This window comes from Apaloderma vittatum, unplaced genomic scaffold, assembly GCF_000703405.1.
Source record: "Apaloderma vittatum isolate BGI_N311 unplaced genomic scaffold, ASM70340v1 scaffold7661, whole genome shotgun sequence".
NCBI lineage: Eukaryota > Metazoa > Chordata > Aves > Trogoniformes > Trogonidae > Apaloderma > Apaloderma vittatum.
Window position 1 is genome coordinate 33,120 of NW_009697313.1, and position 25,265 is coordinate 58,384.

The window sequence follows — 25,265 nt, forward strand, 5'->3', positions numbered from 1 at the left end:
TCAGAATTATAAACTAAGCACTGAAATATCAATTCATTACATGTGATTTGCATTATGTTGAAAATCTATAAAATATTTAAATTATATTTGTATTATTTATAAAGTGTCTTTAACTTGTTAAATTGAAATGGGAAAATTTAATTTTAAATTTTATCATATTGAAAAAGTATGTGATGGGAAAGCGATGAAGCTCATTTTTAAAAAAAAAGATCTGGAAACACTTTTAAGAACACTGTATGGGAAGCTAAAGACTTTATATTCTATGTTCACAAAATAATTGAAAAAGGCATTTTTACTATGTGTTTTGTATTTTTGCAACCACACTTGTCAGCCATGGTTTCCTAGCATGTAAGTTCTTCTGGTTGGAAAGATAACCTCCACAATGTAAAGTGACGCTGAGGAACATGGAGTAAGGCAGTCACTATCGAGTGTGTAACTTGTTGTTAAGGCAGAAACACTTTTGCAGTGTCCCCAGGTAGAACTTAACACTTGCCTGTATGAGTCCTTTCATTTAGGAAGTACACATAGGAAGTGCAGTGTGTGTGGGGTGTAAATTTTAGAGCGGGGAGGACGGTGTGCAGGTACGTGGAAGGCAAAAACAATCCCGAGCAACCAAACACAAATTTTGTAAACCTTCTGTCGGTTAAGACTGATGATATTGGGCCTGTGGTGACATTATAATCCAAGGATGTAAAAGAGGAAAAGCTGATGGGAGAAGGGGCTTTTTCTTGATCCCTGTAGATGTAGCTGATTAAATTGGACAAACTTTGAAGATCAGTTCCTTTCGTAGATCTGCAATAGAATAATTAAACGTGTTATATTATTAATATAAGCTGCCTTTGATAGGATGTAATTAACACGTGAAACTGGAAATAGAGGCAAGTGTTTGCCTGCAAAGAGTAAAATGTTAACAAAAAGTAAAGTTTGTGAAATAATTGCCATGAGCCTTAAGAATTATATCCCTTGGTGTGTGATTATTTAGTGTTCAACAATTGTGTATTTAGGTACCAGACTTCTCTTCAAAAGTTGAGTTGTAGTTATTGAGGGAAAGGTTTTCTAAACTGGTGTTTTTTGACCAATTCTGTTTTCTCTTTACTTGAGTTTTTGTATTTTTAAAGAAAAACTTTCTAGAGCCACCTGTAAATGTTTGGGGACTTATTTTTGTTTTGGGTTTTTTTGGTTATTGGAAGTAGTATATTTTAAGTATCTGTGCTAACGTGAGAAGTTTTGTCCCTTGAAAGTTCCTGTCTGCATCTTCTATAAAGGGAGATGCAGATGACTAACCCAGATGCATGTGTGCGATAAGTGTTTGTATTTGATCAGATGAATCCTATCCTGCGTGCCCTGCAGCACATGTGCTTGTCAGTGAGATGTGGAGCTGAGTCAAAGCGCTATGGTCCCTCCACGATAATCAGTAGTTCTCTGTGTGGATCTTTGCAAATGTATTAACTATATTCCTACAGTCCCACGCTTTCCGTTTTTATCTTCTGGGACATGTTTCCGTTACTCCACAATGCTTTTTTTCTGCAGAGCTACGTATTAAAGGTAGAATTAGTGATGACTTAATTATGCAGCACGTTTTTAATGTTCTCTCTGTGCTTGTTGGATATAGTTTATGGGTTCATGGAGTTAGGACTGTGAATTCTCCGTGTTTGTTGCCTCACAACTAGCATTACTGAAAAGCAGCTGTAGAGGTTTGCTTTTCCAGCAAGCAGGTTTCTTTCTTTTTTTTTTTTTTGGCAGGTTAGATCAAATGAAAGCTACAAAGTGTATCATTTCATTATTGTCTTTTTAATAGCTTACTTTATATCTCTCCGAAGCTTTCAAAGCAGTTTTAATGGTGCGTTGCATGTCTGCTTTGTTAAAGGGGAGTGACAATGGATGTGGGTATGACCAAGTTCGAGACAAAGACTAAAGTAATTACACTGATGGATGCTCCAGGTCACAAAGACTTCATTCCAAATATGATCACAGGAGCTGCACAGGTAGAGATGATCTAAAACTATTTTTCCAATAGCAATACTATTTCTCACTTTTTCTTCAATTGTTTTTTTTTTGTTTTGTTTTCTTCTTTTAAAATCTCAGGTGAAATGGGGTCATTGATGTATCTTTGAGCTTTTCCCAAGTTTTCTAAACTTAAAGAATGTGTATATTTAATGACAGTTGCCTTTCTTTTTCTTGGATATTATTTTTTTTTGAAGAGGAGTTTTAGTAAGGGAGTAATTTGGATACTAAATTGCAGTTTGATAAAATCAGAGCTGAGCTTTGAAAGCTATTAAAATGTGACATTTCTACTCAACAAGAAGTTCTATGAAAGTGGTCTTGTAGGTAAAGATTCTAAGTGATTTTGAGCTTAAAGGAAAAAAAAAGACTTGTGGAAGTCAAGCCTTTCAGTTTAACACTGAATTTTCTGTGGGAGGAGAAAACAGCATTTAGGTAACAGTTTATGCAGAATGGATCTGTGTGGCCAATAGGACATTTGAGGAGACTGCGTGCCACTTGCTCTAGGAACATCAGGTAAAGTCAAAAGTATTGCATGCTACCCACTGAATTCAGTATAGCACTTACCGTTATTATTTAATTTATGGAAATAATAAATCAGCAAGGGGGAAGAATAACGTGGTTACAGGACATAAAATGTGTGACTTTTTTTTTTCCGTTTAAAGGCACTCTTTAAATTGTAGAGGTGATTCTCCAAAGTAGAGATATAATCAAAGATTTTTTTTTTCCTGAAGCTAAGCCTACTATGTGGAAGTCTTTGCTTTGTGCATGTCATTGCAGTCTGAAACATGAGTTTTATCTTAACATCTCAGTAGGGATAGATACTCTTAGTATAATTTTACAGATAGAGAACTATACTGAGGAAGACTTGTTTGCCCCAAATTCTGTTCTAGCTCTTAAACAGAGGCTAGGGAAGAATTCAGATGTTGTGACCCAGTGGTTAGGCTGCAGAATAGTCAGAAGATTGCAAGCACAGTTGTCTAAATCGTGGAGAGTATGTTGTAGGAAGGTCAGGAGTTTTAAAATTAGGAATGGATCTTTAGTTTCAGATCAGTGGAAAATGTGGACTCAACCACTCTTTTCCTAAAATTTTAATTTAAATTTGTTCGTCTTTTGGAGGGAGAGTAATACAGGCGGAAGTATGAAGAGAGGACTTTCAGATCCACCAGCAGTTGTATAAATTCAGCAGAGGTGGGGCTGGCCGAGTAAGACTTGCTATCTCTGTGTTGCCTTTGCTCTCAGGATGGTGAGGTGCTGCATCTGTTCTGAACCCTGTTAAGGAATCACCGAAACTGCCTGTTAGTGTAGGCTCAGCTCTAAGCAAATGTAGAGATGGCTCTTGAGGCCTTTTTATTGTGGAGAATTCTGTTATGAGGTGAATCCCCAACTGCTGTTATGCAAATCAGCCTTATCAGGTCCAGGATCTGGCCTTTGATATAGTTAATTCACGTAAGTCCTGAGGTACAGTTTTTATAATTTAGAAAATACAGGGTGTCTTCTTTTTCTTGGGCTTGGGTTTTTGGTTTTGTTTTTTTTTTGAGGGAAAGGTTCACAGTAATGTGGGGAAATTCATCCCTCTTCCTTTTCCCGTTCTCACGCTTGCATCTTCTCTATATGAGCTGTGGGGATTTCACACCTTGGACAAGGCGAGGGAGGTTCAGAGCCAGGACAATGTGCTGTCTATGTTCCTTCTCCTGGCATCATGAAACATCAACATATAAGGAAAGGGAGAAAGTACCAGTTTTTCTCCTCTTTTTTTTCCATTATGTCTATCACATCAGTCCTTTGAAATTATCTTACACCTGCCTCTTGACAGCAGTACCTTTCTTCTTCATGTCTGTTGCCATTGCTTAGTATGTGATGATGGACTAACTGGCTACTACTTACCAAAGCAGGAAGAGTACAAGTAATATTACAGCATTTAAGGTTAACAGCGAAATCTGTGTTTTTCCCCTGTGCTTACATGCTGACTTTTGTGCAGTGCCATAGACTGTCGTACGTATTTCTTCTAAGTGCTGTGGCAGAAAGTTTGCCCAGATGATAAAATAGCCTACTTCGTCTTTTTCACCTTGTGATTTTGGTGTGCACCAGTGTGTTGAGTGGACCACGAAGCATCCACATCCAACATGCAGTAGACCAGCCCTCCCACTTGTATAGTAAGGTGATTTATCTGTAATGTTTGCAGCTTCTCCGTATGAAGATGTCAGGGCTGACAGGGAGAACTGGACATTGTGCTCATGCCCGTTCTTAAGCGTGGGCTACCTTTGTTTGGTTGAGGTCTGCGCAGCACGTCCATAGGGGCTAGTTTGCAAAGAACAGGCTCCCAAATCAAGAATTGTCTTGTGTTTAACAGAAAATGGGGTTTTATAAAATGAGGTGCCATACTGCCATGATATCTCACTAAGGTGGACATGACACAGATAGGACTAGGGGCTTCAGTTACATTTAAAGTGCATCAGGACTCATCCTGGGTAAAGAACATTTTGTGTGAAATGTTACTGATTGACTTACTCGGATTACTTCCACCTCCTCCATGCTTTTCCTTGTTTTTTGTGTGTTTTTTAAAATTTTTTTTAATCTAGGCTGATGTGGCTATTTTGGTTGTGGATGCTAGCAGAGGAGAGTTTGAAGCAGGGTTTGAGACGGGTGGACAAACTCGAGAACATGGATTATTAGTACGCTCTCTTGGAGTGACACAGCTAGCTGTTGCAGTCAATAAAATGGACCAGGTACATATTTTTTTTCATTTAATTGAAGGACTGCCATCTAGGATTGTGGACCCTAAGTTTAGAGTTCAATAATAAAGTATTGTTTCTTTCTTTGGTTCTTAGCTCTGTCTCTTGTGTGTAGACTTTACAGTACTTTTTATTTATAGGTGTATTTTCAAAGCATACAGAAGGATAGTTTTGGCATTAAAATGAGTAGGGGTCCCTCCTGTACTTGGGAAAATCTCACATAAGCAGTTCACCCAGTGGCATGTGCAAGGGCATCTTGGTGGTCATTCAGGCTGAGACCCTGAGAGATTTATTTAAACCTGTAAAGTGTGCTAAATATTACAAGTTGTGTTTTATAATATTATTGTGTTACATATTCTTTCTGAATCTGAATTTTTTGTAAACTTAAAAGAAAGGGGGGGGGCTGTTCAAGGACAAATCAAGTTACAGGGGCTTGCAAGTTAAATGTTGTGTTGTTTGCTATCAGTAATTACTAATGTGTATGCCCTTACGTATTCAACTGTGAATCCACCTGCAGATCTCATATTTATAAAAGATTTGAGTGCTATATGTGAAGAACACCCACTGATGCCACGCAGCTGTGTGTTCAAGTCATGATTAAAATCTACAATTTTATTATTATAATCTGTTTTCTATTTTAGGTCAACTGGCAACAGGAAAGATTTCAGGAAATTACGAGTAAGCTTGGCCAATTTCTTAAACAAGCTGGCTTTAAGGTAATGTAAATTTCCGAGTTCTTTATTGCTTTGTTCAGGAATTTGGGTAGGATGAGTTTTTTCTTACAGTGGGCTATTTTCTGTCACTTTCCTGATACCACTATGTGCATAACAGATTCCTTTTCTTAATGGTAGGGTGTGCATTGAGCCCTGGATAAGGTTAGTGAGATCTTTAATACTCTCTGTGATGTCATCTTTGTTTAGGTCTGTTGAATCTTTGCAGTAGTCATCTCATTTGTAGTTACTTGGGATTTTTTCCTACAAAGCAGAACAGACCAAGGATGTTCAGGATAACATGAATGACAGTAGAGAGTTTTGTACCAGAGCAGTGTCAGTGGAGTACGAAATCATAAGAACGCCCTCCCTTTGCCATTCTTGACTGTTCTTCTCACGTCTCCTCGGTTCCATCTACTGTCCATCTGGACTGGCTGCGACCTTCCTGAAATCCCTGTGCATTCACCAGCCATTCAAACCGAAGTTTTGCCTGTCAGATAGGGAATTGAAGTTTGTTACCTGAACTCAGCATCTGGTTGTTAATGTTGCTATCATTATTTTTAAATATCTACAACTCTTTATTGGAGCACTGTGGTCGGGCAAGAGCTAAAGAGGAAATGGATTCACCAAGTAATCTGCCTTCTCCAAGGGAAATGCAAATATGCCAGCTGTTCTTTTGTACCTTAGATGTGTAATTTTGAAAAAAACGTACTTGCTAAAGTATCATAGAATCATAGAATGACCTCGGCTGGAAGGGACCTTAGAGATGATTTAATCCAACTTCCCTGTCATGGGCAAGGACACCTCTCAACTAGATCAGGCAACACATGGGGACTGAACGGGGATCGAACCTGCAACCTTGGTGTTATCAGCACCACACTCTAACCCACTGAGCTAACCAGGCCCCTTGTTTCTGTTTGTTTTATTTAGGAATCAGATGTGGCTTATATCCCAACGAGTGGCCTCGGTGGTGAAAATCTGGTCACAAGGGGTCAGTCAAGTGACCTCACACAGTGGTATAAAGGAAAGTGTTTGTTAGAGCAAATTGGTGAGTGTAATTCTCCTCATTTAAAAACGAATATATCTTAGTCCTGTGTGTGTCAAAATGTTTATTTTGGGATAATGGGGGACAAAATCTTGTGAATGCAACATAGTTGATTTATCCTTAGGTCAGAAGTTATTGAATACAAAAATTCTAAAAGGTCTTATCAATTTATTTGCAGATTCTTTCAAGCCACCACAGAGATCAGTGGATAAACCATTTAGGTTGTGTGTTGCTGATGTTTTTAAAGGTTGGTTGGTTTTACAACATTTTCACCAATATTTAACACAAGTGTTGAATAATTCTGTAAAAATAAAACTTAAAGTAGGAGCTTTATGTGTGATAGTATTCTTGAACAAGTTTTCAAGCACTGTTCTATTTCAAGTTTTAGGTAGTACCACTGAAGGAGAAACACACTGGGAAATAAATTGAAGAACAAAATCTGCATGACCAGCTAGTTGTATGTGTAATGAGTTGATGATTCTGTGGGACAGGATTTGGGAGTTTCTCTTCCCAAATAGGTTCTTGTTGCTTAAATGAATTTTTCTCAATCTTTTTACGAGGATGACAGGTCTCATTTACCCCCACTCCTAGATTTTAAAGAAGTTTGACTTATTTCTTTCATGTTCATTGTAGTAACTGTAGATAACGATCAATTGCTCCATTTTTGTATAAAAATTGGGGGGAGGCGAGATGGGGGGAAAAAAGAAAAGGGTGGTAGTTGTGAGACTGTTAGAACCAGCCAGGGATTCAGTGAAAGGCAGCTAGCTGTTAGCTAGCACTATAACCAATTCTTATTCCCGTTGTCTGGAGAAGGTAGATTCCCTTTAGCACTTAATGTTATCATGGTAGAATGCACTTTTGCAGGTAATTAGAAGGAAAAGGATTTGTGACATTCATCCATTTGAAATGTCCCTTGAGAAATGTTGCAAAGTGAATGACAGCATGATGTGAAATTATGTAAATATTTGTAATAAAATATTATCATTGAAATTCCTATTTTAAAAAGTTTAACTTTATAGGGCATTTATAGGGGAAATACAAATAAACTACATCACGATACTGATTGTGATTGGAAAAATCAGTTTTAGTGCAATTTTCATGTGGATTTGTGAGAAAACACTAGATGCTGTACATGCCCTGGGTTAGCTGACTTACGATGTTTAAGCCATAATGTTAAATATTGAAACCCTGCATGAGGATTTACTCTAGTGTGTGACCACTGATTTTGTCATCTAGGCCATAACTGCATTATTAATTGTTTTTTGTAATTTTGTGAGCTGTGGGAAAGTGTGTTAGGATTATTGATTGAGATCTTTCAAAATATTATCACAATTTTTTTGTTGCATTAATCATTTTTGTGTTGAGCTAAGTTTCACAAAATGAGCAATTTTGACTAAATCTGTGAGAAGTCTGATTTTTTTGCTAAAGCATGCAAAAAAGTAAAGGCATTGGAAGGGACTCCATTTACATATACAGGGCTTATCACTGAATGTGGCCTTTTAGGTGTTTTTTAGGCTATTTTTTTCTTACCTTGTGATCTCAAAACTTAATTAACTTGGATGCCACCAGAGGAAGTAGCTGCAGGTATGAGTACGTGAAGCAAGAGTTGTGCTCAGCTCTATTCCTGTGCCTGTGCGTGCTCAAGAGGAGCTGTCCATAGAAGTGCATAAAAAGTGAGAGTGCTGAGTGTACTCTTGCGTAGTTTGGAAAACCCCTTTCTTTATTAAGGTTACCCACACGTGTGATTCATTTACCTCAGCCTGATTTTAACTGTTGTCCTCCATAGCCATCCTGATGTTTTCTCCAGGCAAACTGTCTCCTGATCCAAGAGGTCCCTGTAAATTCCCTCACCGCTACATCAGTCCCCACTTACCATATCGCAAAGCTGCCTAGAGTATGACTTGGCCTGACTTTACAAAAGCCTCACCTGACAGCTGTCTCCTAAAGCTGAGGAGCATGCCCTAGCAGAACCCGAGAATCACGACACACAGAAATAATTTTTTTTATGCCCTCATTCTGTCCCCCACTATCCGTTTTGTACTTGCCTTGATTTCATGAGGAGTTGAAGGAACTTGTCCCTTTGCACGAAGCAATCAGCATGGGAGAGGGCAAAGTTTCAGACACAGCACTGATTTACTAACCCAGAGCTGGTGATGATGTGAAAAGAAGAGAAATGGTTCCTGATTGTGCTTGGGGGTGGAGTTGGGAACCTGGAACCAGTTCATGTTTCTGGTTGCCTGCAAGTTCTTGCAGAGCTTCAGGGTCTTTTGCGTACCATATTGAGGTGTTATTTGTACCATGAATTGGGAATTCTTTTTCTAGCAAGTGTCTGCCTCTCCAGTTTTCTGCTAGTTTGGTATCTGGTGTCATCTGTTAGTTGATGGCATTCATCTCATTTGCTGGAATGAGTAGAGGAAAATTAGCACACAGGTGTACTGGCGATATTTTTTCCAGATAGATAGATGGAAGCATTCATGAATAATGGTGATGAATGCAAAAGGGCAGATTAGGGGTATGTGATGTCAAGACTTAAGGTCAACTTTGTCTTTCGAATTAAGCTTTTAATCTAATGGGACACACGAAATTCTAAGATGCTTGCTAATCACTGAATTCTGATGTTTAGCAGAAGGTGTGTTTGTTGTTTCTGTGAATACTGAAAATGTCATTGTAGAATCACTTCAGAGGGTTCTTTTTAATCATACCTGCAAATATATATGAGGGAGATGGGGCATTTCTTAAAGTGTATGTACATAAATGTGCATGTGTAGCACGTCTACTGAAAATAGCTGGCATGTCATTCAAATAATGAACAGAGTATTAGGACACTGAAGAAGAAAAAAAATTTGAGATCTTTTATTCAGAAATACTTAAGTCATCTGCAGTTATCACAGCTCCTCATATTAAATAGGACTGCATCAATCTTTGACTTTCCAGGAGTAAAGCTACTACACAGGCAGAGCTTGTAGGATTCTGACTCAGTTATACAGTAACAGGCATAGGAATTTGCATCTGTATGCGTGAGAGTTTTTACAAGAGGTCTGTGGTGTGTTCTTTATCTGTAATTATAGTGAGAAAGTGCTGAATTAAATAAAATTGCTAGAAATTAAGAGACTTAATCTAATATTGAAAAACTAAAAAATATTTCTTCGTGAGCCTACGTTTTGTTTGAAGAAGGATGTTTCTCCCTTAGTTCTGAAAAACATAAGATCTAGAGGTTTTGAATTTAATGTTTCATTTTCATTATGATGCACACCTGGCTAACTTGCAAGTACCGAACAATCTACGGGGCGAAAAAAAAGTCTTAATTATATGAAAAATTTATGCATTGCTGAAGAGCTGACTTGTGATGGGAAATTGACCTTATTATGAAGCTTTTTGAAATTATTCATCTGTTTATTGCAGACCAAGGATCAGGATTCTGTGTGACTGGTAAAATAGAAGCAGGCTATATTCAAGTTGGAGAACGACTTCTGGCAATGCCTCCCAATGAAACTTGCACTGCAAAAGGTACAGTCTTCAGAAGCGTGTTTACTTTCGGGTCAATACTGGGCTAGCAGCAGTTACTGAAATGGTAACAGACTGTCAAACTGATACTAACTGTCAAACATAAAATGTGAAAGCATAAAACGAATTTCTTTAGATGTGACTGTGTCTGTATAAATATGTCTATGAAGAGTATGTGAAATCTTGCGTGGTGCTTTTACCTTCTTTTTTTTTTTTTTTGAACTATATCAGATATTCCAAATACTGTAGCCTCATGACTTTTGACATTGCTTTCTGAAGAGCCTGTAAAAAACATCTGAGTTCCAGCAACTTTTATAAAAATATGCCATAGAGGAATCATTAATATTCAGCTTTGCTGTGGATTATGACTGCTGTTAGGAAGTGTGAGGATGCTGAACAACCCTTAGAAATTAATCATTTGAATTAGATGTGAAAAAGCTTGAGATTTAAGTCACTGATGTTTGATATTCGTGAGATGTGTCACTGATACTTTCAAAATAGACAAACTTCCAGGGTATAATTGTCATCACCAAATACAAAAGACAAGAAAATTGGATTTTAATTTCAATACATTTGATTTCTGGAAAAAAAGAATAGCTAAGTCAAGGCATTAAATGTTTAGCTGTTTCCTGATTTAGCTTGATGTCTTTGTATTGCAGAGTTGGTTTTGTTTCATACACAAACAGAAAGATAAAATTATGATTCTCCTCCATTGAGTAATGAATAAAAAATTAAGCCCTCAAAATAAATGAGTAAGTTTCTGTATCAGCTATTTAGCCTGAATTCTTCTTCGACTGTTCTGTTCTAGAACCAGCTTGTTCAGTGCTAATTTGGGAAGCTTTTCAGTGTGCCAGTCTGTAGGGTTATTGGCATGTTGCTTACATGCTCAGGCGTATTACAATAACACGGGATGAATATGGTTATCAGACCACCGTAGGCACCTCTCTGTTTTGGGAGTGGAGAAGGGAGCGTGGAAAAAGATGTACCCAGGGGTACAATTCTATGATTTTTCTTTTTTTTAGTCCCTCACATATGGCTGAAATGCAGGTGAAGGTTGGCAGTACTTGTTCATTAAGCAGGTATTATTATTTTTAATGTAGAGAAGAAATAATTCATCAAACAATATTTATTAAAGGTAGGGTGCACATTGGGATTACAGTTTTGCATTTCAAGAGGCTGAGTTTTACTTATTCTGTGAAAGTGACACTAATGTGCAGTAATTGTCAATACTGCTTAAGAACAGTACTTAACGTGCTTGTAGTTGAATGATGCTGTCTGTCATGTTTTTGACAAATGGTTTTGGGAACAGATTTGCAAGTCAATAAATACAATCTGTAGCGAAATAGAACTATATTCTATACATGTATCCTGTAGTTATAAAAAATGGCATTTTTTTCTTTCCTTCTGGGTGCCTACCAGAAACCTCAGAATATTCAAGTTGGGAGGAATTAGTTTTGGCCTCGCTCACCAGCCAGGTTATCTTTTAAAGCAGTTAAAATACGTCAAAAATCAGAATAAAATTACTTTTAAGGATGCTTTTGTTAGACGCAATGTTGTGAACGGAAGGCGTCAGTTACACTTTTTTATGAAAGAGTCAGCAAACCCACTTAAGGTAAATGAAAGTTGACATAGTGCCATTAAGTATATGAAAGATGCGGTCTAGGGTGTGCGTGTGCCTGAAAGGATGGGTGGGGCAGATACGGAGATATTACTACTACGGCATTTTCAGGACTGCGTCATCTGCGCTGTGTGACAAGTGCCAGGTCCCCTCCTCTGGCTTAAATAAAGCCAGGTTATCGTGCAGGGTGGGGTGAGAGAATAGCGAGTCCTCACCAAGGTGGGGGAAGAATAAAAGCTTCCTCAGTTTTCTCAGTTAAAAAGCTTTTACTCTCAACCCATTCATACTGAAAATTGATGAGTAATGGTTGATGAAGCACAAATGGCCCAAACAGAGCTGTTTGTTTGTAGCTCAGAACCTAGGTACTTCACTGTGAGGTTCTGTTCTTACTCATTTCCAGGAATCACACTGCACGATGAACCAGTTGATTGGGCTGCAGCGGGAGATCACATTAGTCTCACTTTGACCGGCATGGATATCATCAAAATCAAGTGAGCATAACTGGGTTTCAGTCTAGCTAACGGTTTGTTTTTAATGAAAAGCTTTATAACCATTACACTTAGCAATCAGCGGTTTACTTGAGGAATGATGTGGCTACCAGGATATTTAAAACCAAAGTGATGCATATCACCTGGCTTGCATGTGCAAACGTTGGAAACATCTGCCACATGTACAACGGCAACCTCAGAAGAATACTGTCCGTTTTCATACTTTGCTCTAGTGCTGACACTTGGAAACCTTCAAAGCCTTTTTCATTAAGACTTGTCCTTGGATGGTTTAATTGCTGAAATAAATCCTTATTGCTAAATAAAAGATTTTTGAAGAGCTTATCGAATCATAAATCCTTCTATCAAAACACATCCAAACAACTGCCATTGCATACCAATAAATAAATCTGGACAAGTGGAATCGATGGAAACTACTCAACACATGTAGCTGCCTGTAACTTTGGTAAATGTTTTGCTGACCCTTTTTGAGGGGCTTCTGATACGTTCAGTGAGACGCAGCAAATCTCTCTGTGTCTGTTTCAATCTATAGGTTTCATACTAAGCGCTAGCCTCAAGCTTTTAGGTAAGTGTCAGTTGTTCAGGCAAGAAAATTAGATCCATAATTTGTTCAGCTTTTTTACATTCCAGTTGGATTTCAGGCAGCAAACCTTCAAGCTACTGTTTGAAAAACTTTTGTTGATAGTTTTGCAAATTTATGCTTGCTTTTAAGGTGAAAGTATAGGCTTTTTTGCATTGCCATTTCATAATGGTGAATGATTCACTGTGGTAAATGGTGAGGAAAAAGGTCTTGCTCTACCTGTTAAATGAAGGCTTGAGTAATTTGTTACCTTGGTGTCATTCATCAAACATTGGATTTGCCAAGAGAAAGTCCTCTTGATATTGATGAAGTTTGATTTCATCTGACATATGCATTTAATCATGCTCTTTGTTCTCTTCAGTCATGCTTTTCTGGGTGGGATTAGTTTTCCTTCCCTTTTAGATGGCTAAAACTAGTCACTGTGAAAAAGCTTTGTCTAAGCTACCTTATGGACTTGTAAAGAGCAGCATCTTTCTTGTGACTCCATGGAGAGTCAGCGCTGCTGGGAGCTTAAGTTTTGAGACCCCGGATCAAGGTGTTCCTTCATCCACAAAACAGTTGAGTTACAGTCAGCAGCACTGCAATTTTGGGCACCCTGCAGTGTTTTATGCTGTTGAGCTGGAACAATTAATCTCTGAATGAAAGTCTAATTCTTCAAAATACCTACGCACAGGAAACAGTGACATTTTTAGAAACTGATTAGCAATGGACGTAATTGTTCACTGAACTAGACAGACCTTTTCATGCATACCCACAAAACACCATAGACATTGTCTAGGAATCAATTTAATTACAGGATTGAATATGGTGTTCCTGATTTTTGGTTTTTTCCCCCAGGTTATATTAGACTGGTGTTGTCTTTGCTTTGCTTGTCTTAAAAATGTGTATTTTTCCAGTGCAGTGATTAACATTTGTATGTCAATATATCTATCAGTTTCTTCTGTTCCCTGTTGTAGTGTTGGCTGTGTATTTTGTGATCCGAAGGAACCAATTAAAGTTTGCACTCGCTTCAGAGCTCGGGTTCTCATCTTCAATATTGAGGTTCCAATCACTAAAGGATTTCCTGTAAGTCTCTGTGAAAGTTTCTGTGTTCATTACAGGTTGTTCAGACCTTTTCCTCTCTGTGTTCGAACCCCTGAATATGAGATATTTAGAGTCCAGAAATGATTCTCTCTCTCCAGAGGAAATGGATTTTTCTGTAATTTGAAGGGGCTGTTGTGGCTTCTTATGCATCTTCTTACTGGCTCTTATTATATAGCCAAGCCATGTCAGAGAACATGAGTTTACTATGGTCAGGCTAGGCTGTCCTTTGGAAAGCTCATGCCTCGTTAGGGGTATAAAGATGCTTGTGGATGTAAAATACCTCTAAAAACAAATAAAGTACCACTTCATGCTACAGAACTGCACTGAAGTTGCACAAGCAAAACACTTAAGAACAAAAAATATATTTGTTCTGAATGAATACTTTACATTTGTGTTATATCTGTAGAGATCACAAAGTTTAGGAACTAAAAACGGTCGCTGAGTGTGAGGCAGACATTCTTATGAGTGAAGTTTTATTAGGATTTGTTTAAAAATCAGTCTTAAAGGTAGATGTTTTCAAGTTTTAACATGTAGGATTTCTGATTATTGTAGAATGTTTATTAACTAAAAAAAATATCTTTAGGTGCTTTTACACTATCAAACTGTAAGTGAACCTGCTACCGTTAGAAGACTATTGAGTGTCCTGCACAAAAGCACTGGTGAAGTGACAAAGAAAAAACCTAAGTAAGTCTTTTGAATACTTACTTATTATTCAAGAAATGGACTAACTTTTGATTGATTTATAGTATGTCAAGCAGGTTCTGCTATGAAGCAATAATGCGTTTAGAAGAATATGCTTTCTTTGTTTTAGTTGGTTTAATGTTTAGATTTCAGAGTGCTTTTTAAAATTTATTCTTTATGTTATCTCTTTTCCTCCTGTAATAGCAGGGGATCCTTGGTGTAATTCTGGAGATGAGTTGCTGTCTAAAATAAAATCAACGGTGGTTCACAGAAAAAGAGATTTAGGGAGTCCTCCCATACAGGTTAAACTATGGGAACATCTATCCAGTTATTTAAAGTCGTATTTGCATAGAAATGCTATTTTATGCATACCACATTGTCAGAATAATCCCTAAAAAAAAGCTGAAAGGTATTGGGAAGAGAAATCATGACTTCTACAGCGCAATGAATTTTCTCTTTAGTCATTGGGTTTGAAACAAAATTTGATTTCTTCTAGACATGATAAAACAGGTATTAATGAGATAATTAACCTCAAAACAATTTGCTAAGTGTTGTAGTTGATGCCCTTCTCTATAAGTTTTTAAAGAAAACTCTGATACCTTTTTAAAAAGTGGTGTGCTCCGGGCAAATGAGTTTTTGCTCTGGTGGCTTGAGTAATACTTGAAATCAAGCTTGATTATTTTACTTTTTGCTTTTTACGTTGAGATTTTCCATCTGTGCACTGTTCTTTTTCATTTATGCATCTGTATATTTATAAGAATTTTCTGCTTATTTACATGCAGGTTCTTGACTAAAGGACAGAATGCTTTAATAGAACTACAAACTCAAAGACCTGTTGCTCTAGAGTTGTATAAAGATTTTAAAGAGCTTGGGAGGTTTATGTTACGCTACAGTGGTTCCACTATTGCTGCAGGAGTTGTCACAGAGGTATGGCATTTTTGTAATGAATTTTCTGTACTGTAAAGGAATAGAATCATAGAACAGTTTCAGTTGGAAGAGACCTTCAAGATCATTGAGTCCAACCTTTGCCCTAGCCCTATCAACACCACTAAACCGTGTCCCTCAGCACATGATCTACCCTTCTCTTAAACACCTCCAGGGACAGTGACTCAACCCCCTCCCTGGGCAGCCTGTTCCAATGGCTGACAACCCTCTCAGTAAAGAAATTCTTCCTAATATCTAACCTGAACCTCCCCTGGCACGATTTAAATTCATTTCCCCTTTTCTTATCACTCACCACTAGGGAAAACAGACCAACCCCCACCTCCCTACAACCTCCTTTCAGGTAGCTGTAGAGAGCGATGAGGTCTCCCCTCAGTGTCCTCTTCTCCAGGCTAAACAGCCCCAGATCCCTCAGCTGCTCCTTGTACGACACATGCTCCAAGTCCTTTACTAGCTTGGTAGCCCGCCTCTGTACCCTCTCCAGCATCTCAATGTCATTCCTGTAGTGAGGGCCCCGAAACCCGACACAGTACTTGAGGTGCAGCCTCACCAAAGCTAAATGGTGTTAAATTTCACATAGGTCTTAACCACAAAAACTAAATGCTATTTTGACACCCTTTGGGCTAAAAAGTGGATTTATTCTGCTAAAAAGGAGACAAATTCAACAAGATGTCAGGAAAACTTGCCAGTGTTCTGCTCAATTTATTAGGAGCAACATTTGCTCTATTTAGAATTTTTGAATGTTGTTCATTTTTCCCTTTCTCTCAAGTTAAATCCTTCGCTATTTTTATATACATATGTCTTTCTGAAATCTAATTGCCTGTATAAATATACCAGAAGTAGTTTGTAAATGAGAAGCATTGGCCATTTTTCTGTGGCTAATTTGGGTGCCAGATATTCTTCTGTTAGCATTAAAGACAATTGTACATTTGATTCTTACTGATGTCTATAGATGTTATCTGATCCTGCAAGAGAGGAAGCAAAGGCTGTGAACTAAAGATAAATGTTTTGTCTTCTATTAGGAGAAAAAAGTAGGAATGTCCCTCTCTCTGTCACTTTAAAAAAATCTTACTATAATTTTTCGATTAAAATTTAAGTTCTAATTCTACGCCTGAGAGAGAGCAATCTAGACACATTCAATGTCAAAACTTGGAACTAGAGCCTGAGAATTCCTGGCTTCTTCCTGTGTGTATAGGAATGATGTGCTTGGTCTGTCTGAGGCTCTGGGCCTTATGGAACTTTAATAGTCCTAACAATCTGTCTAGTATTAAACAGGATCCAGAATTAGAGCTTTAATCTTGCATCCATTTTTCATTAAATTTAACTTAAAGTGAATGGGGTCCAGTTTAGAACTATGATGCCCAATGCTTATAGAATTGGAGACTAAATGACTTTGATTGTTATTTGGGAATTGCTGCTTTAGTACTTCTGATCTTGTTGCAGAGAATTTCAGAGCAGAAGGAATTATTTTATCCACAGCTAACTGTATCATGCTGAAAAAAGCTGTGATTGTTTTACATTTAGTACTTAATTTTTCACCATGGGATTTTTTTTCTGTTTTCTTATATTTTTAGATTAAAGAATGACAGTGGTGCCAGAACTTCCACCGTCCAATCAAAAGTCTATCAGATATCCAAACTTCCGTTTAAGAATTCAGTTACTTCAGTTGAAGGAAGAAGTGCAATTAAGTGGGGAGATGATGATGATGACGAAAGTTAAATCATGTGAGACATCTGGGGAGCCCGTCTTCAGTCTCTCCCCCTGCAGAACAAGACACCAACTGACAAGGAACTGCTAGTGTTGCACTTCTCGATCTCAGAATCTCACGTGTTCTCCATGTGGAGTTTAGCCCTTAGAGAGCTTGATGGAAAAATCTTAGAAAGTTGAATTAGAGAAAAAGATGATGAATCATCATGACTTCCAGACATAAATTGTTTACATATTTTCTTTGATTTGCTTTTTTGCTGCACATTAATTCAGTAAAGTAACTTTATTGGTCTAATATATTTTTAGATTTGAGTTGAATGCATATTCAGGGAAAAGAAGAACTGTTAACTTTGGCTTCAAGAGAATGGCATGTAGTATTATCCTGGGGTTGTTTTCCCTGTCCCAAAATTTATTTAAAAAAAGAGAGGTTTTCTTTTGCTGTGTAGTGGAAGCTGTGCCAACATTGGCTAATTTTATTTTTTAAACTGTAAGAATAATAAAATAACTTTGTCTGAGCATAATTTTTGTCTTCTTCATCTCTGGTTATTTAAACACTTCTAAACTATGTTAAATTATTCTTTACTTTCCATAACTCAGAAGTTTCAGAGTAAACTTCTGAGTTAAAATGCGAAACTGGCATGTGACTTGTCTTTCTGTGGAAGTAATTTCAGTTTTTCTCATGTTACTCAGTGCAGCTACTGCACATGCACATCTCATCCAGACTTAGGCCTCTTCTGAACAGAAGCTGGCACTTTACTCTTGGGAGGTATGCTAAAGCCAGATGTTGTGCTTACTCAAGCCTGTAACTCCTTCCTGCTTTTCAGTAATAGGGCAGGCGAACCTCCCAACTGAAGGGAGAAAGTCCTTCTGCCACCTCCAGCACAGGCTCAGGACAGAGATGCCTTAATACAACTTGGAAGATTGTATTTCAGTGGCAAATGTGAGAGGACCTCAGGTATTTCAGGACTGGCACACGGGTGTGTGTTAGAGACAACTCTACTTTGACCTTAGTTAGTAGTGTAGGGCAGGAACTCAAGTACTCACTCCAGAGCATCAGTCATGGGTTAACAGAAGTAAGGCTGTGCCCTGTGTAGTGAAGAACACAAAAAACCTATGGTCATTATTTAGTTTGAAGTTGTATATGGCCCCATGGCCCCATACCTACTCTACCCACATGCTTTTTTTGGTAGGTAACTTTTTTTTGCACTCATGTGCTTTAGCCCAGTTCAGCAGATACCTGCACTTGACCACACAGATAAACTGTACCGTTGACTGCATGTGTATTTATGGAAGTATCAGCAATGCCTCATGTGGAAATGACTTTTATGAAATATTATTCATCTGAAATATCTGAAAACTTTTATTGCCAAAACTGAAGCTTGTGACTATAAAATGACATAACCAATAGCGATAATTCATAAATTTAAATACCTAGTTTTCAACATGCCAGCTGTGAAGATTTTGGTGCATTCATTGGATTCCAGAGATTCCTACTGTCAAGCTCCTATGTTGAACCTGTTCCATTTGAAATTGCCTTCAAACCTTGAAAATGTTTAGGTTGATTTTAAGTCAGGGAACAACTGAAATGTTACAGGCAGAAAAATGTATCTTCAGTTTTAAGGCTTCAGTAAATGCCTTGCTGTTGGCAGACAAGGAAACGCATGATACAGGATGAACCTCTGATAACCCTTCTTACAAATGGTTGTATGAAATCAATGTTCTGTGACAACGGAAAAGCTACCACACGTTTCCCCAGTTGTCGTTTGGGAGACCCAAGGGTATTACCTAATCCAGTTTCCACATGACATGCGCTACCTTTCACCACTGATTTGAACTCTGCCCAGAGGCACTGGTTGGTTGATGCATAAACAATCTGTTGTTGTGCAACAAAAAACCTGTTAACTTCATTTGATCAAAATATGTTTGTGTGTTGATCCACAAGAAATTTGATGACTTGGCATTAGTCTAGGGTGCAAAAACTTTCTCAAGTGCTGACTGAGAAATTCACAAGCTCCTGATGACAATGTAATGGTCTCCCATATGGATATAATGCTTTGAATATTTCTGAAGTGCAAGGACGTGGCATGCAATTTGATAATCTAAGCATTTTCTCCCGGAGATAATTTTTTACACAACTCTTACGGAGCTGTTAAGGTTTTTGCAAAGTTAAAGAAAAACCTAATTATATGTAACAGGCTTCTTTATAGTAAGGTGGCTTCCACTGGAATATCAAGAGAAGGGAAAGAATGAAAGTTGGTATCTTGCTTCTTTTTTAAAAACAGGACAAAATACAACAGAGAGTGGCAGGTAGGATTGTGCTCCTCAGCTGTTTTAAATTGAAGAGCCACCTGCTGCTTGTATTGTTTGAGTTTCATATGTTTAAAATATTTTGGTTTGGCAGAAGCATTGTTTTGGGGGTTACAAGGAAAAGTATTGATGATGACAAAGCAGTGAGCATGAGCTGCAGATATGTTAGTCCTAGTGTCTTTTCTCTGTGTAATGACAGTAAGGAGCAGGTCCATGGCTAGGTGTTTGGGTCTGGAATTATTTTGTATACTTGTTGCAAAATGTCATCGGGCTTTAGCTTGGAAAACAGGTAGAGGGAGAAATTATCTTTCAAACCATTCTTTTTCTCCTGTTATTATTCCCCTTCTGTTTTCTATAGACAGAGGAGAGCTTTTTTCTAACTAACCTGATCCTGTCTCCCTACTTCAGTTCATAGAAAAGAACTAAGTGTCATAGAAATAGTAAATTTTTTCCCCTTTTCCTCTTTCCTGCTGCTGTTGCCCGCATTTGTTCCCACTCATGAGCGAGCGGGGCAGTGAAGACAGAGAGGGAAGGGGAGGAGTTCACACTCGCTGCGCAAATACATACAGATCTCCTAATCTAAATTGTTGCCGTGTAGAAAAAAAAAAATCACAGATGAAGCAAGCGGCAAACGATGGCTCACTCAAAGACTCTCTTAGTGCTGGAAAACTTCATAGGTGGCAAATTTGTTCCTTGTTCCTCCTACATAGACTCCTATAACCCATCCACTGGAGATGTCTATTGCAGGGTGCCAGACAGTGGCAAAGAAGAGGTGAGTACTATCCGCATGTGCAAAGAAGTGAAAATGTTAAACACACAAAACATTAATGCTTTGAGTGAGAGAAGCTGAAGGTGAGAGAACAGAAAAACTCTGAAGACTTTAATGCTTACATCAGTAAGTTCCTGACTGTATTGTAGTGGTTTGTAATTCCCTGCTGTGGCAGTGAATACTGGTGGTTTTTTTTTTTAAATTTTGCTGTTAGAAAGTTACAGGCTGGATCCTAGGCTGGTGTAAATCAACAAAGCTTCAATAACTTCAGTGGAACTCCTTCAGCTCAGGTGGGAGACGTACATAAGTTAACAATAACGCTCAGACTGGCAGTAAGTATAAACAATCTAAGAGACAAAAGAGTTTACTGTAAATAAGCTTAGAGGCGCTGTATACAACTAAATGCGTTCTTTGTGTCTTCATAATTTGCAGTTGTCATTTAAAAAGGATTTTTGGCCAGCTGACTCTTCTCTGAGGATGGTAAAAGCTTGCAGACCTCTGGTTTTGGTTTTAGCAGCTGGATATTAAGTGGATGTGATGAAGTGGCTGGGATGAGTGTACATTTCCTTAGAACGTAGCCTGTCCTCTGCATCAGTGTAAAAATGCTTCTTAGTCCTGTGTTCTCTAGTGGGGTGAATGTTACCTGGGACCTATTGTGTGTTCAGGTGAAGATGGGCACTGTGACATTCATCTGGGCAGCTGCAGTTTCATTGATGTTCCTTTATAAGGAACCTACAAGTGTATGTCCAGCATAGTGTTTCACATCTACTAAAGACAGAAATGACTGGAAAAGCTTGGCTAATGCAAAGGGCTTGGAAAGTATTGACAAGTGGTATACAATATTTTAAAAAGGTTTTTAAAACAAACTGCTACTGCATGTAGCTGTTCCCTTCACTTGCATTTCAGTCCCATTGACATCTCTCTTTCCTTCCCTCAGCAGAAACCTTTGCACTGTAATTTCAACTGGATAAATATTTGCTAGATATGGATGACCCAAGGTTAAAGAGTAACAGGTTGAGTTTGGTAGAATGCGTTCTGTGTAAGTTCATTCCAACCCTAATTATGCCTGAAAAGACTTCTCTTTGATGTGCAGGTGCAAACCTTCCTGTTTGCGCAAAAATCATTAAAATGAGAGAGATGTGAGAATGCCGTAGCAACCTAACAAAAGTAGGCTGCTGGCTATATACTGAAGAGTAATGGCTTTTCATTTTCAACTTTCTAAGTCAGTGGTTATGTGTGGCAGCGGGATCCCAGTATAAACCCGTGTAAAGTTGGCGAGTGCGTTACTCCTGCCTTGAGACATCTAGGCAAGAAGATTGGGCTCTGCAGAGCTGGCATCTGCTGGTGACTGATAAAATATGCTGCAGGGGAAAACGTAATCATATGCTGCTTAGAGGGTATCTAGAGATATCAAGCATCTAGACCCAGATTCAACAAAGAACCTAGGATGCTGGCTTCTAGCAAGGATCAATGTCCAGTTGGATTTTCTTCTTGGTTAATTTTAGTGGAAGGTTAGAAGGCAGAGTAGAAACAGACAGCAAATCTGTTGTTGACCCTGGAATTAAACACCAGGACACCTGCAGCGGCCATTTCAGATAGTTTCTGCTAAAAACACTGAATGTGTTTTTTTCAGGGGTTAATTTGTCCACCACCTAGATGTCTTAAATTCCAAATTGCAGCCCCAGTGCAAGCTGGGCAGGTGCCTTGTATCTCCAAAAGACAGATTGGTGAAGGGAAATCAGTCCTGAAAATCACCTGCTCAAAAAAAGGCTCTCTGTAAAGGACCTTGCTCCTGTACATCATCCCCTAGAAAAACAAACATTGTGTCCTGAGGGCAGTTTGTTGGAGTTTTTTTGTATCAACCTTTTAAAATAAGTCTGGATTGTATGTTCTTTCTCTGTCTGTCTTGCACAGAAGAGGAAAGCAGAAGGAAGTGTTTCAGACATGAGTTCATAGTTGAGATCTTATGCGTGTGTTCTTTGTGGCTTGGCTTTCTTTGCTGCTTTCTGCTAATCAAACTAAGTAAGTGTTCAACCTTTGTGTGCTCTCTTACTTCTCCTGTACAAATTTCTCTCCTTTGTTTTTTTTTTCCCTTCAGTAAGTCTACTACTTCAGTCCTTTGTTTGCTAATTTTATCTTTTGCTGTCTTTGAAAATGTGACATCTTCCTTCTTCTAAGCTGACTGGGGGGTTAAAAATGCAGATAGCCTTAACTTCACACCAGCCCTCTCTTGAAGCTCCTTGTACATAAGATCAGAGGATAGAACAGATGAGAAGCAGCACCACAATGGCACCTAATGACCGGAGGATGGAAGAACAAGTAAGGGCTGTATGATTTCACAGAGGGTGAACCTTTTCAGGGTAATATGCCATCTGCACCTGACTCACTCAAGAAGCTGCAGTTCCTCTTTCCCAGGCCTACTTTGACCCTTCTCCAACTGTCTGGTGCCTGACAGCCCACCGCTGTCACACCTGAGCAACAAGTCGTCGACTTACAGTCGGAAGAGTAGAGACTTGGTTTCTGAGCTTGGCCAGTGATATGCATGACCTTGCGTGAGTTGGTTTATTTCCCACCGTGACATCCATACCTGTATCATTCTGGACATCAAACTCTGGCCTTTATTTTTAGGGAGACCATGAATTCTGGTGTGCATGGTGGGGAAGAATTTCCACCTGCTTGAGCTTTTGTGCCTTCATTAGTAAACCATAACTGGAACATCCTGAAGGAAAAAATTTGGAACTCAGTTATTTGGAAGTAATGGAAAGGAGTCTTCAGTGAGTGCACAGGAACTGATGATAACATTAGGCGAGATCCGAATTATCTGACTATTATTATATTGGCACCCTCCTAGTTATTGTCTTGGGCAGATTTCCAAAAACTGAAGAAATTTATAAGCAAAAGTGATGGGCAACCAACTCAGACAGCTTTGGCTAAAAGACATTGGAAGCAGTTAAGAAGTGACACGTAGGAAGCAAGAATTGGGAAATAGGGCAGTAAATTAAAATATGGACGGATGGTGGTAAACATCTCCAGACTGGTAAACGACATTGAGAAGGAACCACTTATAAATCAATAGATACAGATGACTTTCATTTAAGAGCCCAGAGGAAATGATTGATAGAAGACAGTGCTTTTTGGTGAATTTTAATCCTTTGAAGCCTAGTCTGCTTCAGAAGAGTGGTCGTGTTCTGCCATTAGTCAGAAAGGTCAGGCTGAAGAGCCATGCAGTAGTTATGTATACCTCAGGCAAAATACTGGCGAGACTGGTATACGTCTATATGAAATGCATATAATGATCTTTCATATATCTAGACTTTATTAAGTATCTGAACTGAATAAACCCCAAGAGTTTTAGAAAAGAGCTATTTTTTATTTTTTTGTCTGTGTGAGGGCATTGATGTGTTTTTGGCTGTGATCTGGTATGATTAAAATTTTTCTCTGGGTATCTACTCTATAAACATATTCTTAGTCCTTGCTTGAAAGAGCTGAGGAAAAAGGAAGAGGAAATCAAAGGCTAACAGGGCCTTCCCCAATCCCTTCCGTCAGCGCCCGGTGTGGCTGAAGGCTTGTGTTGTAAGGATGTGGATGTTTAGGCTGAGGCTATATTTGCTTTGGGAGACGCTTTGCACTTTCCCTCGTGAGAAACAAGAATCTGCATGGGTTTGGCCAGTGGCACTTGCTGCTGCCAGTTGACGAGTCTGGCATTTCCTCCAGACCTGGAGGGTTACCCACACATTGCTGGAATGTAGAGAAAAGCAAGAATTACAGTGAAATAGAGTATCAAGAAAAAACAATGTTTTGAATTCTCAGAAAATGGAGAAGCTATCATTTGTCACAACTCTGGATTACTAGCCTCTTAAATATGAGTTCATCTGCTTATTGTTTGATACTCTTTCTAAGGTCTTCCATTAATATTCACTATCATGTTTTTCCTTTTTTTAGGTGGAAGCTGCTGTCAGAGCTGCGAAAGCTGCCTTCCCAATTTGGTCTTCAAAAAGTCCATTGGAGAGATCTCAGATCCTAAACAAATTGGCAGACCTGATTGAACATGAACTGGAAGCGTTTGCACAAGCAGAGTCAAAGGATCAGGGTAAAAATTGGAACTGTTAATCTCAAACGCAGAGCATCTTACTGAATATTGAAATGAGGGATATGGTCCCAATTTTTAGCTGCTGGTGCAAATTGGAGTTGATGTACATGAACTTTGCAGACGTTGCTGATTTTGTATTCCTGAGGTATTACTGCTTTTCAGAATTGCTGAGTTTGACTTCAGATGTTAGGTATTTGGAATGCATTACTAGACAAGAGCTGTTTTTATTGACTGGTTGCACGATAGTGCACTATATGCTGCAAATTACTTGGATGCAGGACAAAAAATGTTTCCCCAAAAGCATGCAAATCAGATTTCAGAGTAGATTAAAGTTTTAAGATCTAGAGCTTAAAGCACTGTTTCTACATATGATAACACAGTGGTGTCCTTGATTTTGTTTCAGGGAAAACTATTACAGTTGCTAGAACAATGGACATCCCTCGAGCTGTGTACAACTTCCGATTCTTTGCCTCCTCCATCCTTCATCACACGACAGAATGCACTGAGATGTCGACTGTGGGCTGTGTGCATTACACCTCGAGGATGCCTGTGGGAGTCGGTATGGTGCTCCTGAAACACGGGAAAGCTTAACAGAGTGTCTGCCTCAGCAGTGGCCCAACAAAGGAATGGTGTTTTTTGAAATCATTCCTTGTGTCTGGATCATGCAGTAAACACAACTAGTCCACTAAAGCATGAGCAACTTTATGTAAAATCAGTTATGTTACTTCATGGTAAAAAGAATGCTTATATAGAATCATAGAATGCATTGAGCTGGAAAGGACCTTTAAAGGTCATCTAGTCCAAGCCTGCTACAGTGAACAGCGGCATAGAATCGTAGAATCATAAAGGTTGGAAAGGATCTTAAGATCATCAAGTCCAACCTACAGCCCTACACCAGCCTAACACCAAACCATCTCCTGAAGTGCCCCATCCAGCCGTCTATTAAACACGCCCAAGGATGGTGACTCCACCACCTCCCTCAGCAAC

At 38.6% G+C, this 25,265-nt stretch overlaps 2 protein-coding genes across 2 annotated transcripts in view; both read left to right on the top strand.

The window, feature by feature from the left end:
* HBS1L (HBS1-like translational GTPase) overlaps positions 1-17,630 on the top strand; it is a gene marked incomplete at its 5' end in the record, with an annotated part of 44,573 nt that extends 26,943 nt beyond the window's left edge. Inside the window, 11 exons of the mRNA XM_009877584.1 lie at positions 1,868-1,985; positions 4,584-4,730; positions 5,378-5,452; positions 6,377-6,494; positions 6,670-6,738; positions 9,894-9,998; positions 12,014-12,104; positions 13,656-13,764; positions 14,366-14,466; positions 15,246-15,390; positions 16,980-17,630. Of these exons, the coding sequence (XP_009875886.1) occupies positions 1,868-1,985; positions 4,584-4,730; positions 5,378-5,452; positions 6,377-6,494; positions 6,670-6,738; positions 9,894-9,998; positions 12,014-12,104; positions 13,656-13,764; positions 14,366-14,466; positions 15,246-15,390; positions 16,980-16,991 (1,090 nt within the window). The remainder of the gene's footprint in view (positions 1-1,867; positions 1,986-4,583; positions 4,731-5,377; positions 5,453-6,376; positions 6,495-6,669; positions 6,739-9,893; positions 9,999-12,013; positions 12,105-13,655; positions 13,765-14,365; positions 14,467-15,245; positions 15,391-16,979) is intronic.
* A 2,416-nt stretch (positions 17,631-20,046) lies between these two features.
* On the top strand, positions 20,047-24,837 carry LOC104280053 (aldehyde dehydrogenase family 8 member A1-like; the record flags this gene model as incomplete). Its single annotated transcript, XM_009877585.1, has 3 exons — positions 20,047-20,191; positions 24,131-24,278; positions 24,682-24,837. Coding segments are annotated over exons 1-3 (442 nt in total), but the record flags the coding sequence as incomplete, so codon positions are not given.
* Between the last annotated feature and the right edge of the window lie 428 nt (positions 24,838-25,265).